At 38.7% G+C, this 14,905-nt stretch overlaps 1 protein-coding gene across 20 annotated transcripts in view; it reads left to right on the top strand.

The window, feature by feature from the left end:
* BAZ2B (bromodomain adjacent to zinc finger domain 2B) overlaps window positions 1-14,905 on the top strand; it is a 100,590-nt gene that overhangs the window by 35,140 nt on the left and 50,545 nt on the right. For all 20 annotated transcript variants that reach the window (XM_083864675.1, XM_083864671.1, XM_083864666.1 and 17 more), the window contains one exon: window positions 12,558-12,713. In XM_083864675.1, coding sequence (XP_083720801.1) covers window positions 12,560-12,713 — 154 coding nt within the window. In that variant the 5' untranslated portion in view covers window positions 12,558-12,559. The remainder of the gene's footprint in view (window positions 1-12,557; window positions 12,714-14,905) is intronic.

The following is a 14,905-nucleotide window of genomic DNA, read 5'->3' as shown; positions in this document are numbered from 1 at the left end:
GAGCTTTCATGAAGAATGATTTTGGGCACTGGAGTAATGTAAAGAATGAGCTGATTTTCTGGGGTTTTGTGTGACTTACGTGCACTGAAACAATTCTGTACTTATCAGGGTTTTGGTAGAGATGTATTAAGTAAGAGTGGCATAATGACTCCTTTTGAGTGATGGTTCACTGGTAGCTACTGTGTTAATTTCAAATCCAAGATACCCTTTAAGGATCAAATCGACAGATACAGTGTTCATCTTTTTATAAACAATTCAATGAGGACCAAAGGGCCTTTAAAGCTAAATCATAGGCAATATCCCCCATAAATGTGACCAGGATATGTGAGAGGTGGAATGAAGGGAAGATTGTTGCCTCTCTTCCCCTTGGCAAGGACACCTCTTTCCCTTGCCTTTGGTAGGGCTCTAACCAATGTAAGGATGCAGAGTCCTTATTGTTAGCTGATGGTTTTAAAGACTGGTTGATGTAGTTGTTCTTGGTGACGAGAAACTATTTGAAATAAGGTAATCTATCCCTTGTGATGAATCTTTCTTTTCAGTTTGTGGACCAAACTTTAGACCAATGAGTTCTAGTGGTACCAAATGTAACAACGGAACTCAAGAGTGGGCTCTGTACAGTAGCATATGTAGGGAAAAATGGTACCAAAGCTTGTAAATGTTGTCAGGGTCTGAATTTATAAGGACACAAGTAGGACTTGGTTTGGTGTGCCATTGCATTAAGGTCTCTGGGGGGTAAATGGTGGTTGGGACTTCTGTTGCAGGCTGAATGAAGGGAAGAAAATTAGTTGTTGGGTCTGTCCTTTGTGGACACTCCCCTCCTCCTGCCAATCTTTTGTACTTTAGTTGGAGGTTACTTCTATTAATTTGTTAGGTTTTTCTTGAATGAAACGATGTTTAAGAATCGCTGTTATTCCTTAAGTGATGTATTGTCCCTTTTGTCTCCTCCTTACTGGTCCATGCAGTTAGTGTCAGAGGATTCCAGCTAAAATTGCTAGAAACAAAATACAGACTAATACTCCATCTGAAACTTTTATAAATAAGCATATTGATTTAATAAACTGCAGGAAGTTTATGCACTCCACCACCATTGATGCAGCTGTGTTCACAGATGATACTGGATTTAGGTATTGGGCCGGTATTCATAAATGCTTGCTATTTTGAGCAAGTGCTTCTGCTGTGGAGTAACATATTTTTTGCAACAATTTTGAATTTGGATCAAATTATAATGCAAAATGGACATCTCTGGCTTTGTTAGCATTCACTGCACATTCCATAGTGATTACATGTTCTTCTCAGGTGTGTGTAAGCTACTTTCATGGCTTAACCGCTTTTATATTTCTTTATCACACGGTAAACTTTCTAAAGTTCACACAGAGACTTTCTAAATCACGATGTGCTGAATAGAAAGTTACATGAATGATCGTAGGTAGTTCTAGACAGACTGAAATCTAGTAGGTAAAGGTTTCAGGATTTTGTAATTTATGACCATAGATGTAATTCCCATGGGCAGTGTTTGAAATCTCACTGGATGAATGCTTCAGTATTTTACTTACTGTTATCATATCTATTGTTTTGTAAGATTTTGATTATTTATTTACTTCATTTACCTAATCATACCCATAGCTAGAGTTGTATCCAGTACACGTATTTATACTTAGATTTGCTATATAGAAAGTGATACTGTTAGAAAAAGTAAATCTTTCTCAAAGACACTAACTGTCCATTGGGCTCCACAGGTTGAGGACGTGCCATTTCATGAGGGCAGGGGCTGGTGTGTGTTTGAGATACAGCTGGAGTGGTTGATTCATGGTATCATAGTACGTCAGTTTTATAAATGTAATTTTTCCACGAAGCTGAGGTGTTTGACCACCAGTGTTTTGGTAGCCTGTAAAAACCTCTGTCTGAGAACGACAATTGCTGAATCTTTGTTACTCTCCTGCCGACGGACATAGGGGTATTGTGGGCTGTAGTTCAGTATATTTAACTTCTCTGACTACAGTGGTAGAAACCAGATCTGTGCTTTTAATGTGTCACTGACTGTTACTGGACTATGGTCTGATTGAGCCTGGGGTTCAGAAAATAAGTGCGGACCTTCTGTTTTGCTGCTTCCAGTGGCATGTTTTTGTTTCTCTCTCCTTCATTGCTCTGTCAAAGCTAAACAGTTGTTCCACAGTAAGTATTTTTCACATTATGAGCAATATGGATTGAAATCATTTTAGAGAAATCATTGTTTATGAGCTATTACTTTAACATGAAGTACTATTCTGCGTGATTCTCCTGGAGTCATAACAGAATTAAATTCATTGTGGCTGTATTTTAGCATGCAAATTTCTTATATTTGAAGATTGGGGGTTCAGATCATGATCTCCTAAATCTTGAAGTGATACTAGTACCAAACTTTCTCTGATTAAATACAACATATATTGCTTTTTAAAACTATTTTAAGACAACTGTGAAGAGTGCTGCTGATACTCCTTGTTTTTGCAAGGCATTTCTCATGTGATGGTTTGGAATGTTAGTGTTTTCTTCAGAAACACTGCACGTGGTTTGACAAAACTGCTTTTTTGTAAAACAAGAAACAAAAGTATGGAGGAAATGCTGAAGTTTTGGTGTAGTTTAACTTAAGGCAATGAGTTAATATGCAGATGTTTGATGAGGAAATTGTGGCTGCACTCGCTATATCTGTAACAAGCACAGCCTGCAAAATTCTTCTTGGTTTGTTGTTTTGATTGCAGAGATCCCACTTAATACATCTTAGGTTGTTTGGAAGATTGTGAGGACGGAATCACTCCTTCGTTGGCAGAGGCTGCATTTTCACTGTCAGTGTTTGCTGATACAGATGCACCCCTTCATATTTTATGATCTTTCCAGTAATGCTTTCTGTATTTTTTAAAATAAGTTTCCTTTGTTTCTTTCCTAATTGTGAAAAACAGTTGCAGTGTATTTCTAACATCGATATAAGAGACCTTTTTGTTGCATTGTTTCTTGATTTGTTTTGTTTAGATGTGTTACTTTGGTGTATTCCCTAGGTTGTCTTTGAGGCTGCTGAATTTCTGAGAGAGGAAGAATTCGATTGATCCACTGCCCCCCAGCCCTCAGTGCCTTTGCATCTCTCTCCTGCTATGCAAATGATTTTTCTCAGATCATGTGTTGTGGTTCAGGCCCTTGTGCTGTTATTTTAGGTTCTTATAACAGTTTCACTTTTATTGAAAAAAGTGAATGTTTATCCCTTGCAGAAATTCTGTATTCTGTTTTTGGACCAAATACTTTATTCCAATTGCTTAGGAGAAGTGAGCTTTTTCTTGTTAGTCAAGGTTTTTATTTTGAAGGGAGTGTTCTTGGGGTTTTTTAGGGGTTGCTTTTTCCTTTTTTTTCCTTTTAATTTTCATAGTCACCTCAGACTCTCTTCAGTTCCACCATGAAGATATGATTTTTAAACTGGAGCTTGTGGAAATTAATTTTTGGAATGATTATAGCCAGGGAACTACCTATAATCTCTTCTCACTGAATCATTGCCATGTATGTAGTCCATATGTGACTGTTTCTTTTTCTGAAGGAGAAGTTTTTGGCAGTTTCAAGAAAAGGCATTTGAATGTTTTTTTCTTTTAAAATTGTGTTAATTATTTAATTCTTACAATTTCTGTGTATTGTTAGTAGATTTCTTTAATTGTGCTTATTTTTGGAGGTTGATGCTTAAATTCACATGCAGTGATTAGTGTTTGTTTTTCTCAGTTTCATATATTTCCAGGATTGTTTCAGGGTATAGTTTCATAGCACTTCTGCATACCAAAACAACTTGGGGAGCAGTTTGTTCTGGAGAGTGTTTGTGTGCATGTACATTAGCATCATTTACAGGAAAATAAAGATATTTTCCTTGGGCTTGGCATAAACAAGAGAACAATGCAGGCTGGCACTGGTGCTTACATAACAGTGTGGGAAAAATTTCCTTCACAGTTCAGTTGATTTTATGCTTTTCTGCTACCTTTTCTCCTCTCGTAACTAAGTACAGGTAAAGCTGCATACTTCACCTGAGCCGGTTTTGGTCTGTGAGCAGCTGTGTTACAGTGATCCAAGTGCTCCACCTGCCTTTTGGTTTGTTTACCAGGAAATCAAGATGTGTAAACTGCAGGAAGCACTGTTTGACCCTCTCTGACAGTATCTCATTACAATAATTGCTAATCTCTGAATAAGACAGCCATGTTTTGTGTGTAACACAGAGGGAGCTTGTGGTAGATTTTAGATGCTTCCTTAAATACAGCTTTGTCAACGCTTGCTTGGATTTAATTTTCAGGATAGCTTTTGTCAATAGGCATCTGGCGACCTTTGGGTTCAGCAAACTTGGACATGATAGCATGCGTGCCTTCTTCCTTCTTGACTGAAAAAGAAAGCAAACAACAAAAATCTCCAAGACCAAACCCTCGGCTTGTTTTGGAGTGCTGTCACTGCTCTGTAGCGACAGGATAATGGCTACTTCCTGATTAAACCCCTCTCCACAGTAAGCTGTTCGTGTTCTTTATCTGTTCTTCTGTAATGCCAAGTGTTCAGTGCTTTTCTTCTGTGCTTCCTTCCCCCACCTTCCCCCCTCCCCTGCACCTGCCCCCCCCAGCCTTCCCTGAGTTAATAGTTTGAAATGTTTATTGAAGATTGAAGAAGAATATAAAAAGAATATATAGAGTAGCAATTTTTTTTTTTAAATTCTAAAAGAACTGCTTCTTTTAATGCTTATCTGACAGTAGTGATGAGCAAAACACTTGATTTTCATGAGATTAAAAAGCCCCAAACCATTGAAGTCTATTTAGGTTTTAGCCAACTAGTATTACCTTTATGAAAAATTTTGATGAATACTCACTGGACAAATGCAGTGACACAGAATGCATGTGTTTCATGCAAATTCTGAAGTATTGGTATTTTAATAATATTTTTATCACTTCCAGAACTGTTTCCTGTCGAACAAACTTAGTCTTTCAAATAAAACAAAACAGCCTTTTTGTCAGCTTTTCTTATATGATCATGTGAGTGCTGTTTCTATCTTTATTAGAGCTGATGTGTTATTTTTGCTTCAAGTAATTTCTTGGCTCTTGCTGCTGAGGACCAGGTGAGTGTAAGGTATCACTCAGTGCACAGGTGTGGTCTTACTTTTCTCAAGAGTATCAGTCTAACAGATTTCATTTTGTAAAACAATGGTTACAGAGCGTTTTTGGTCTTACTTGGCTTGTTAGAACATGGATCTACAATGATTGTATTTTTCTTAAGGTTGGTCTTGTGTTGCACTAGTACAGGTGGCATAGCATTTGCAGTAGTGCTGTACATACCATGGATTAATGTTAGTGGTGTTCTGTAGTATATGATACCAATTTGTGTTCTTGGTTATTTTGTGGAAGTTTAGAAAAGTGCTAAATTAAATTTTGCACTTCTGATATAAATTAATAATAAATTAATATTGTGTTCTTGGTCCCAAAGACTTTTGTTTTCCTTTTGTAAACTAGAGTATGAAAAACCTTGTAGTGAACTCCTAAACAAAATCATTGTTGCTCTTCAAAAGTCCACTTTTTCTATTATTGTATTTTATGTAGAAATAAAAGGATGTACAATTTCATTTAGTAACAGGACATATCCAGTATGTTGACAGAAACTGGAACCAAAAATGAAACATAGAGAAAAAGTATGATTCAGTTAACAGAGAGAAATGTTTTTAATAATAGATGGTTTAAAAATAGATATTATTATTATTATTATTATTATTATAGAATTAAACAGCTATTATTAAAAAACATGTGAAGGAGACAACATATATGAGGTATCTGTTTTGTTCACTCTGTGAGAAAAATAAGTAAGTGGGAAGCAGCATTCCTCCAGCTTGAGGAAGAAAGGAGGTTTTGGACATGCTTGGCCTATTAGTTCACATGAGTTGTTAGCTATAGAGAAAAGGGTGGGGAGAACGGAGTGGCTAGAGCATGTAGATACAGGTCTTTTTTAAGGAGAACAAGGCAGGAAACATGCCATGGGGAAGAAAGGAAGAGGGATTCAATGTACATTACTTTGTAAGGTGGTGAAGATGTGGTATATGGAAGCCATTGATTTGAACTGCTCTTTCCCCAAAATACTTGTACTGTATTCTGAGGATTGCTGAGGAATGAGTGCATTCTCTCTGAAATGATGACCTTTTCATCTTGAGAGCACTGACTGAAAGATAAAGGTTTCACAGGATAGCCACAGGTTTCATAGACATGCTGCCTCCCTTACAACCCCTTTAATACTGGTACTTAATTTGGAAGCCCAGTGACCCGGAGTACTATCCTGTACAGTAATGTGTCTTACAAAACAAGATTCTCTTGGTTTTTTTTTAACAAAATACTGAACTGCTGCTGTTAATAGATAAACTTTATATAATACGATATTCCAGTTAAGTTACAGTAGTGCTTAATATTGACTCTGTCTATGAAATGTTCTAGAGTTTGGGGACCAGCAAAGCAGCAGATTTCCTTGCTGTGCAGCTGTTTTCTTGTCCCCTTGCTCCATTTTTTCCAATGTCCTACTGTCTGGGTGTTTTGAAAAGGTTTCCCTTGCTGTTTGCAAACTTTTTGCATATTCTGCTGCTGAGTAGACTCTTAAAGCTTGGTGCCTCACAGCTGACCTTGATGGCTCAAGCTTCAGCTTAATTTACAGAACCTGATTCCTGCAGAACAGGTAGAACAGCCCTGATGGGAGCTGCAGGAGCTGCTTTGCCCGGGCTGCCGGGGGGAAGGGAAGTGTGGCAGGCAGCACTGGCCAAGGGATACAGCTGTTTCTGCTGTGCAGGGAAGGGAAACGCCAAAGGTCCTCATGGAGCTCTTGGATTGAGTGATGGGTGGCAGGAGTTAGGGCTGCTTGGGCTTCCTGCTCCCACACCCCACGAGACAGCCACAGCTTTATCTGTCGGATATGACCATCATTGACTGCTTGCTTTTGCAGAATGCCTTTAAATTTTGGAAGAATGGTCTATTGCAATGTGTATCACTGTTAATCTTTAAGGGGTTCTCAAGCTTTGCAAGAATACAGCACCTGGTACAGCAAAAGTGGACTCCTGTGTTCTAACCAGTTCTTTAATCATGTAGGAAAATGTAATGTTTAGCGTGTGGCTTTGTTAGAGCTTGAAATCTAGATACAGTACTTTTGTTTTGAAGAGGGAGGTATGGATTGCCTATTATCTTCTTTCTTTCCAGTTTGTAAAAGCAAAAATGCGATATGGCAGGGTTTTTTGTGTCTAAGCACTTATTTCACGTATGTAAATAACATCAAGATGTCAGATTTGCATCTGCTTGTTTTGTAAAAATAATATTGTGGATGGAGTCAGCCAGAATAGTCTTCTGACACAGCAGTACCTGTTGTGGCTTCTGTTGCCTTCTTTGTACCTCACATGGTATAACTGACAGTAACATATTAAGTGTATTGGTGCATAGAAGTGTCTTGGTATGATGTTTTTGAAACACAAGCCAATCTCGCTGATGATTCACAAAAAAAAGGTTTTATTGTGGTGGTTGATTTAGTAAAAGAAGTGTTGTGGTGGCTTTTTTCCTAGAGATTTTACATAAAGTACTTAGAGTAAATTATTGAAAGTGACATAATTACAGTGACATCCTGCGAAATTTGCAATATGTAGCAGTTAACTTGGCTTTTATGGTTTGTACAATATTTGAGACAGTGGATCTCATTAATTATATTGGCACTTTTATTTGAGTTCAAGAATCTCAATGTGTAAACCATCATAGCAGTAGTAGACTGTGTGTTGGAGGGTCTGTGAGCAGTCCTTGTCGCCAGAGCAGGGAGCATCACTGGGAGCCTGGGATGTCCATAGGCTGTGAGGAACTGCCCCCATTCCTGTGGGTGCCTCACTTCCTTCTCACGTGAGGTTTGGTCGGTGTGCTCGGTTGTTTTGTGGGTTTTTTTTGTCACACCACTGGTTTAAACCCTCCCTGTTTCTGTGGCCCTTGTGGAAGCTGTGGAGCGCTTGGCCTGCTGAGTCACCTCTGAGCTGGCACCCATGCTCTGTGTTTACCTTCTGAGCATGACCCTTTTGGAGACTGCATTTTGCATTTGTGAGATGCTGGACTGTGTGTTCTGAGAGTCTCTGATGTGCTTCCCTTCATGAGCTGCAAGATTTCTGGCATCAGAGCACTGATTGACACAAGAACTAACGGCAGACTGACAGTATTATGATACAACAAAAATCTTGCTGTAAGGCAGGAGAACACAATATTGTGGACTCTTCTATAGTTGGGGGTCATAAAGTTACAAATTTCACTTGGTCATTGAGAAAGTATATTTTTACCCAACTTCTTTTTGTGTTAGCGGTAATAATTGAAATAATGAAGTAGTAATGAGAGTGTAAACTAGAATTTGGACCTTAGATGTCTTCAAAGCACACTTAGTAGTATTCACACATTCCAGCTAACATTGATAGGATACCTAATCCATGAAATTACTTGTTTATATTTGTTTGAGAAAGGGTTTTTTCTTCTGCTTTAGGGTACATTTCCTTGAAGATTTTTAGCATAGAATAGGTAGATGATGGACTGTAAAGAAATTTCAACTTGATATATTTAAAAATTATTTGATTGTTGTTTGCTTTACTAAACCTTTATTTTTTAGTGTTCCTATTTTTATAAAACATTAGTATTTTTTTCCTCAAAAAGACAACATTTTTCTTGTGTAAAGCTTCACATACTTCCCTTCTTTGTTCCTTTTTACTGAGAGATTACTTTCTGTTTTCATTGGGTTCAGTTGCATTAATGATTATTATTCACCATAAAAAATTCTGGGAAAATAGCTGGAGTTTTGGGCAAAGCATTGAGGAGAACTGACATAAATCATTACACCTGCAAAATTTTAAGTAATTATTTTCCTAGTTTTACTTAGTGATTTTTCTCTTATACAAATACGAGAGATTAAGAAACAGTAGTGAAAATTCATAACTATTGACTGACAAAATAGCTCCAATGGAACAAATGTTTCACTTATACTTGAGGTTCAAAAGAATATGAATCTGCTGTAACTGGTATGGACTTTTTAGTCACAGAACATATTAGGTCTACAGTGTAATTATTGCTGATCCTGTCTAATGACTGTTTTGGGGATTATCTCTTTTGGAGTTAGCCATCTGCTGTGGTTAGAGTAATTAAACATAATTTAGGGTTTGAAATCAAAAGTATGGATGTCTGTAGGAGAAGAATGTAAATTTCTTCCATTCAAAATAATTCAGAAATACCAATATTCCACTTTTCTATTAAAGACTTTAAGCAAGCAGCTGAGTTAAAGTTTGGAAAAGCACCCTTTCAAAAACACTTCCCAGACCCCTGCAAACTGAAATAAAAGGAGCAGGATGGGGTGGGAGAGGGGAGCCTTAAAAGGGCAGCTTATTACTGTTCTCCCAGTTCTTATTTGATCAAACAGATGGTTTATGTTGGTTAAAAGCTTGCAAGTATAGCTGTATTTACTTTACTGTATTAAAAAAGAATTGATTTGCCAAGGATGTCTTCTTATTTATGACTCAAACAATGGATTGCTTCTAGGTGGTTCTTAACTATACTTATTTCCAAAATACTTCAGAGACTCACATCAGAGGAACTCCAGGCCTGTCAGCCTGACCTCAGTGCCCAGGAAGGTTGTGGAACAGATCCTCTTGGATGCGATCACGCGGCACATCCAGGATAACCAGAGGAGCAGGCCTGGCCAGCAGGGCTTTAGGAAACGCAGGTTGTGTCTGACCAGCTCCATCTCCTTTTATCGCCAGGTGACCTGCCTGGTGAATTAGGAGAAGGCTGTGGATGTGTCCACCTGGACTTCAGCAAAGCCTTTGATATTGTCTCCCACAACATTCTCCTGGAGAAACAGGCAGCCCATGGCTTGGACAGGTGCACTCTTTCCTGGGTTAAGAAGTGACTGTATGGCCAGGCCCAGAGAGTAGTGGTGAATGGAATTACTTCCAGCTGGGGTTGGTCACCAGTGGTTTCCCCAGGGCTCAGCACTGCGGCCAGTCCTGTTCGATATCTTTATCAGTGGTTGGGATAAGAGGATTGAGGACACCCTCAGTAAATTTGTGAGTGACCCCAAGCTGGGCAGGATTGTTGATCTGCTTGCGGGTAGGAAGGTTGGGAAGGCTGTGCACAGGGATCTGGACAGGCTGGATTGATGGTCCGAGGGCAGGTAACTGAAGTTCAATAAGGTGAAGTGCTGACTCCTGCATTTGGATCACAGCAATCCCCTGCAGTGCTCCAGAGTGGTTGGTAATCTGGAAAAGGCTCTGGGGGTGCTGGTGAAAGCAAAGGTAATGGACATATATATGTAATAAACACTGTATGCACACTATATTCCCAGTGACCTACCTCCACTGATCAGCACGTTAGATTGATTATCGTCACAGATTGCTAAAAATGAATGAGGTATTCTTTAACTGTGGATGGAAAATGTTTAACTGGAGTAAAGTATGTGTTTAGATGTCCTGAATGAAAAATTAAAATGTTTAATAATATTTTTCCTTCATAAATTTCCTGAAAAAAGTAGTTTTGTTGTTTTTACTGTTGTTCTGAAGGAGAAGGTCATACTCCTAATATTCAGTATATCTCTTTTTTGGCACCTTATCAGTATAAGTAGATGATTTTTTTGTGTTTGCAGAAAAAACATAGGTCTTTTCTGCACGTGGGAACATGATTTGTGATAAATTGGGCTGTGAAGAATAAAAGCAGTGAAGTCTTAAGGTGCTGTTGAGGTTGGAGTGGCTGTTTGCCGTTGGTACAAAGGGTAGGCAGTTCTGTGTGACAGCCTGTACCTCCTGTGTTAGCAGTTTGCACTTTCCCAAAGTAGTATGCTTTGTTCTGCTAGCTTGCAAAGCTTGGAGACTTTCCCTGTGCACAGAAATTGCAGTCTGTAAAAACTATTAGTGACAAGGAATGAACAATTTAGTTAGAATGGGTGCAGTGTATCTTCACAATATTTTGCATTTCTCTGTTGATTTTGTTTTTGTATTTGCTGTGGCTTTTTAAGTTTTGTTTGTACTGGCTGAGACAAACTGAAGATCTACTTTCTGGAGAAGCAGTTAACAGGTTTTATGCTGTCTTTCCAAGGGTGCATTTGGGAAGTCAGTTTTTAATAGAACTTTGGATCGGAAGTGCTGTTTATTATACCAATTTTCTAAATTGTTTAAAATAGAATTTGGAAAAGTGTGTCTTTCTTGTGTACTTGGCATTCTGCTTTACAAGTACTGGGAATGAGTTTTTGTAACAGTTTGATTTAGGTTCAGTACTTATTCCCCCTCAGATTTTAGGCATAAATCTGAGAAAGGGTGTTGCTTCTGTCTGTGAGGGAGACTCCACAACAGGAACAGGTTTCTTGGAAGTTTCCCAGTTAAGAGTTCTATGTGCATACTCTCATGGCATTTTTAATAGTACAGGGACTTTGAATTTTTTTCCCCACCTTATTTAGACTGTGATCCTCACTCACCATCAACTCCTGCTCTGGCAGATTGAGTCAGGCAGTCTGTTGATGCTGCTACCACTGTGCAAAGGCATCATTGGCCTGGCTTCTTAAGTATTTGAGAAACTACTTCACAGAATCACAGAATATGCTGAGTTGAAAGGACCCCCAAAGATCATTGAGTCTAACTCCTGGCCCTGCACAAGACCATCCTGAAGATCCACACCATGTGCCTCAGAGTGTTGCCTGAACACTTTTTCTAGTGTTTTTAATAATAATATTACTGTCTCTTTTTCTTAAAATACATATTTGTTCAGTGAAATAAGTCTGGTGACTTTTGATTTAGACAATTCATGACACAGGTAAAAATGTCTTATTTTGTATAAAAAGCTTACCAGTAAGCAGCACCACCACAAACCCCTAGCAGCTTTTCTTTCTGTATTTATACTGTCTCACCATAATTGCTGGGTCTTTCGTTGAGTTAAGAGTCTAAATGTGGGCATTTTGGCATGCACTACAGGTTCTTTAAAGTTGTCTGTCAGGGAGCAGCGAAGAGCAGGGCTGCTCTGCAAGGAGGGATAAGCTGGCGGTTGAGGATTACGCGGGCAGGGCTTTTCCCAGCTCCGGCACAGTCCCGTGTGATCTGAACAGTGCTGGCCTGGTTAGGGTTAGACAGAACAGCTGGTCACAGGTAGCAGAAGGTGGGAGCTGATGCCATCCTAGAGGGAAGCTAGGACATCGGATGTAGCCAAGAGGCAGGGAGGGGCTCGGGCAAGCTGGAAGAGCGATGGGCTGGCTCTGGCAAGGGCTGAGGGCTCCAGCCTGAGCTGAAATGGAGCTCCTGAGCACAGGGTGTGGTAGAGGCGTTCAAGCTGAAACGTGGTGTAACTCTGAACAGCAGTACCAAACTCCCATAGTACTGCAGCTCTGCTGAGTTCCCTGACAGATGGGTGCTGTTAATGTTAACATGCCTCTCATGTGAAAGTCTCACAGGAACCTCTTGAGAATTTAGTGCAGATCCTGAGGCACATTGAGTACAGACAGTCCCATTGTCCCTTGCGATTTCCTTTGCTGCCATAGAAGAAAGACATTTGTCTTGTCTCTTCCAGATATGGAGTCTGGAGAGCGGTTAACGTCATCATCGGTCTCCTCTACTGCAGCTGCTTCCACTCCAGCATCTTCGACATCGTCGGTAACTTCAGAAGTATCGAAAGGTGGCCTTTCCGCCGGAGCCGCGACGCTGAGCTCCGCAATCAACACATGTGGTAAAAATGACTCAAGTCTGTATTGCAATGTAATTTTAGTGTTTGTCAGCACTTGTAATTATTATTACAAGTCAAATGTAATAAGGTTGCGCAGATGCACTCGAGAAAAATGCTTGAGGTTTGTTTTGGTTTTGCCAAGTGACATTCATTTGCTGTGAATACATTTTACATAGTACTTATTTATTGAAGAAATGAAATTAAGTAAAAATTGCCTATTTAAAATGTGGGGAAAAAAATCCATTTGCAAGGCTGCCTTGAAAGTGAGGATCAAATAAAGGGTTTATCTAGCAAACTCTGTGCCACTTTCAGATTAAGTTGTCATGATCAGCTTCTTGAGCGTGCATCATGTTCTTAGCATTTAAGCCCAGCCCGTACTCTAATTTTACTTTTGGAGGAACAGTTTCTTCTAATGGAGCTTGAAATGGAAAAGAGGAGTTTCACAGTGTCACAGTCTTGGATAATCTCACTAGAGTGAATTATCTTACCTTGAATCAGAAATGTATATGGAAGTTTTCTCCATATAGGAATCTCATGACTGGAACTCCTATTTCAGCTGAATGATGCATACATCATCCACAGAATAAGAAAGGGTAAACTCTTCCCTGCTGTTTCTCACTTATCTTTTGGGAAACAGTTCTGTTTTTAGAGAACATTGTTTCTGTTAGCCCTATTCTTAGATGATATATGGTAAATAGGAAGTTTTTTCAGCTTAAATTCATGAGAATTCCCTGCAGCAAAATGAGCAAAAGTATCCTCTACAAACTGATACAGCTTGATAATAAGTAATGAGTAGATTCCAAGTCCCCAACTCCATCCTGCATTTGTTTACTTGCAGCTGCCCCAAGAAGCTGAAACCAGAATGTCTGCAGACCTAGAGTTATGTTTCAACTATTTATTTTAGTTTCTCTAAAATCAGCCATAAAATTCTTAACTAAATCTCTTCTGGAATAAATAACAAAGTGTTTCATTTTTCAGTGCCCCACCAAAAATTAATTTCCAAAAGGCACAGATATTAGCCCGTGCCACTTGAAATGGTTTTCTGTGGTGGTTCCTAGAATGTATCAGGAGCTAATTTCCGTATGGCTATGAGTGTACGGTCCTAACCTGAGGATTTCTGTGTCTCATTTACCTCTCATTGCTGCTTTTGCTGTGTACATATTATATCATGTAATTTTATATCTCTTGTTAATGTTCTGCACATTTATAGGACATGAAACTGGTCTGCCAAAATACAGTAAGACTGAAGCAGATGAATAATGTAATAAAGATACTAAACTGTCAGTTTTGTTCTTCATTAGAAAACACAGATAGTTCTTCACTAAAGACCTTTTAAAAATTCTATTCTCATCTTTTATTAAAAAAAAAAATCATTTTTGTCTGATAGCTAATAGTTTAAAAGACTGATAGTAATTACCAGCATTCATTTTTTTTTTCAGGGTCAGATTGTTTGCCTGGCTGCATCTGATGTTTAAGAACATACATAATTTTTCAAGGACACTTAGTCTTCCCAAAACCAAGCTGGAATGTAGTTTACTATCAATACTGTCCCATCAATTTTATTTATGAGTACACCTGTTTCTCTGCTACCACAGTGTACTATGGTTACTGTTGTATCCACTCTGAAAAGGTTCCAGGGAAGTGTTTATAGCCGGCTGAAGACACTTTTCCCTTGAATGACCTATGGTGTGTCCTGAATTTACAAGATACTCTGTAGCCAAGATAGATTATATACTAGCCAGTTCTAATCTCAGGTGTTCTTCACTCCTGTGATACTTAAAAAACCCCAACGATGTCTGTCAAACAGATAATTGAATTATCTTCAAATTTAAAAATGCATTTTTCTACTATCTAATAATTTCTTTTTAAGAATGAGCAATTATTCTTACTAAGAGAAGGTAATGCATCTTAATTCATGAGATTAGAGAGGTTCTTTTTAGCCCAATTCATCTCTTTATTTTCCTTGCAGCATTCAATAGTTTATTAAAGTAGTCTCTGCAATAAACTTGATTGCATACTCTGTCAGGTGCCCATGATACATGGTGAGTTAGAACTGGGAGTCTTTATACTTTGCCAGGGAGATTAAAATACAAGTAACTTAGTTTGGCATATTCCCAGGTCAAAAAGACAAAGCACCTGTGTGAAACCATTGTGGAATATATCACATACTGTTAGTCTAATTGGTTAATTTGCAC

This window comes from Zosterops lateralis (assembly GCF_965231275.1).
Source record: "Zosterops lateralis genome assembly, chromosome: 7".
Lineage (NCBI taxonomy): Eukaryota > Metazoa > Chordata > Aves > Passeriformes > Zosteropidae > Zosterops > Zosterops lateralis.
Note: the sequence above shows the minus strand (reverse complement) of the source record. Positions and strands in the feature narration are given on the sequence as shown.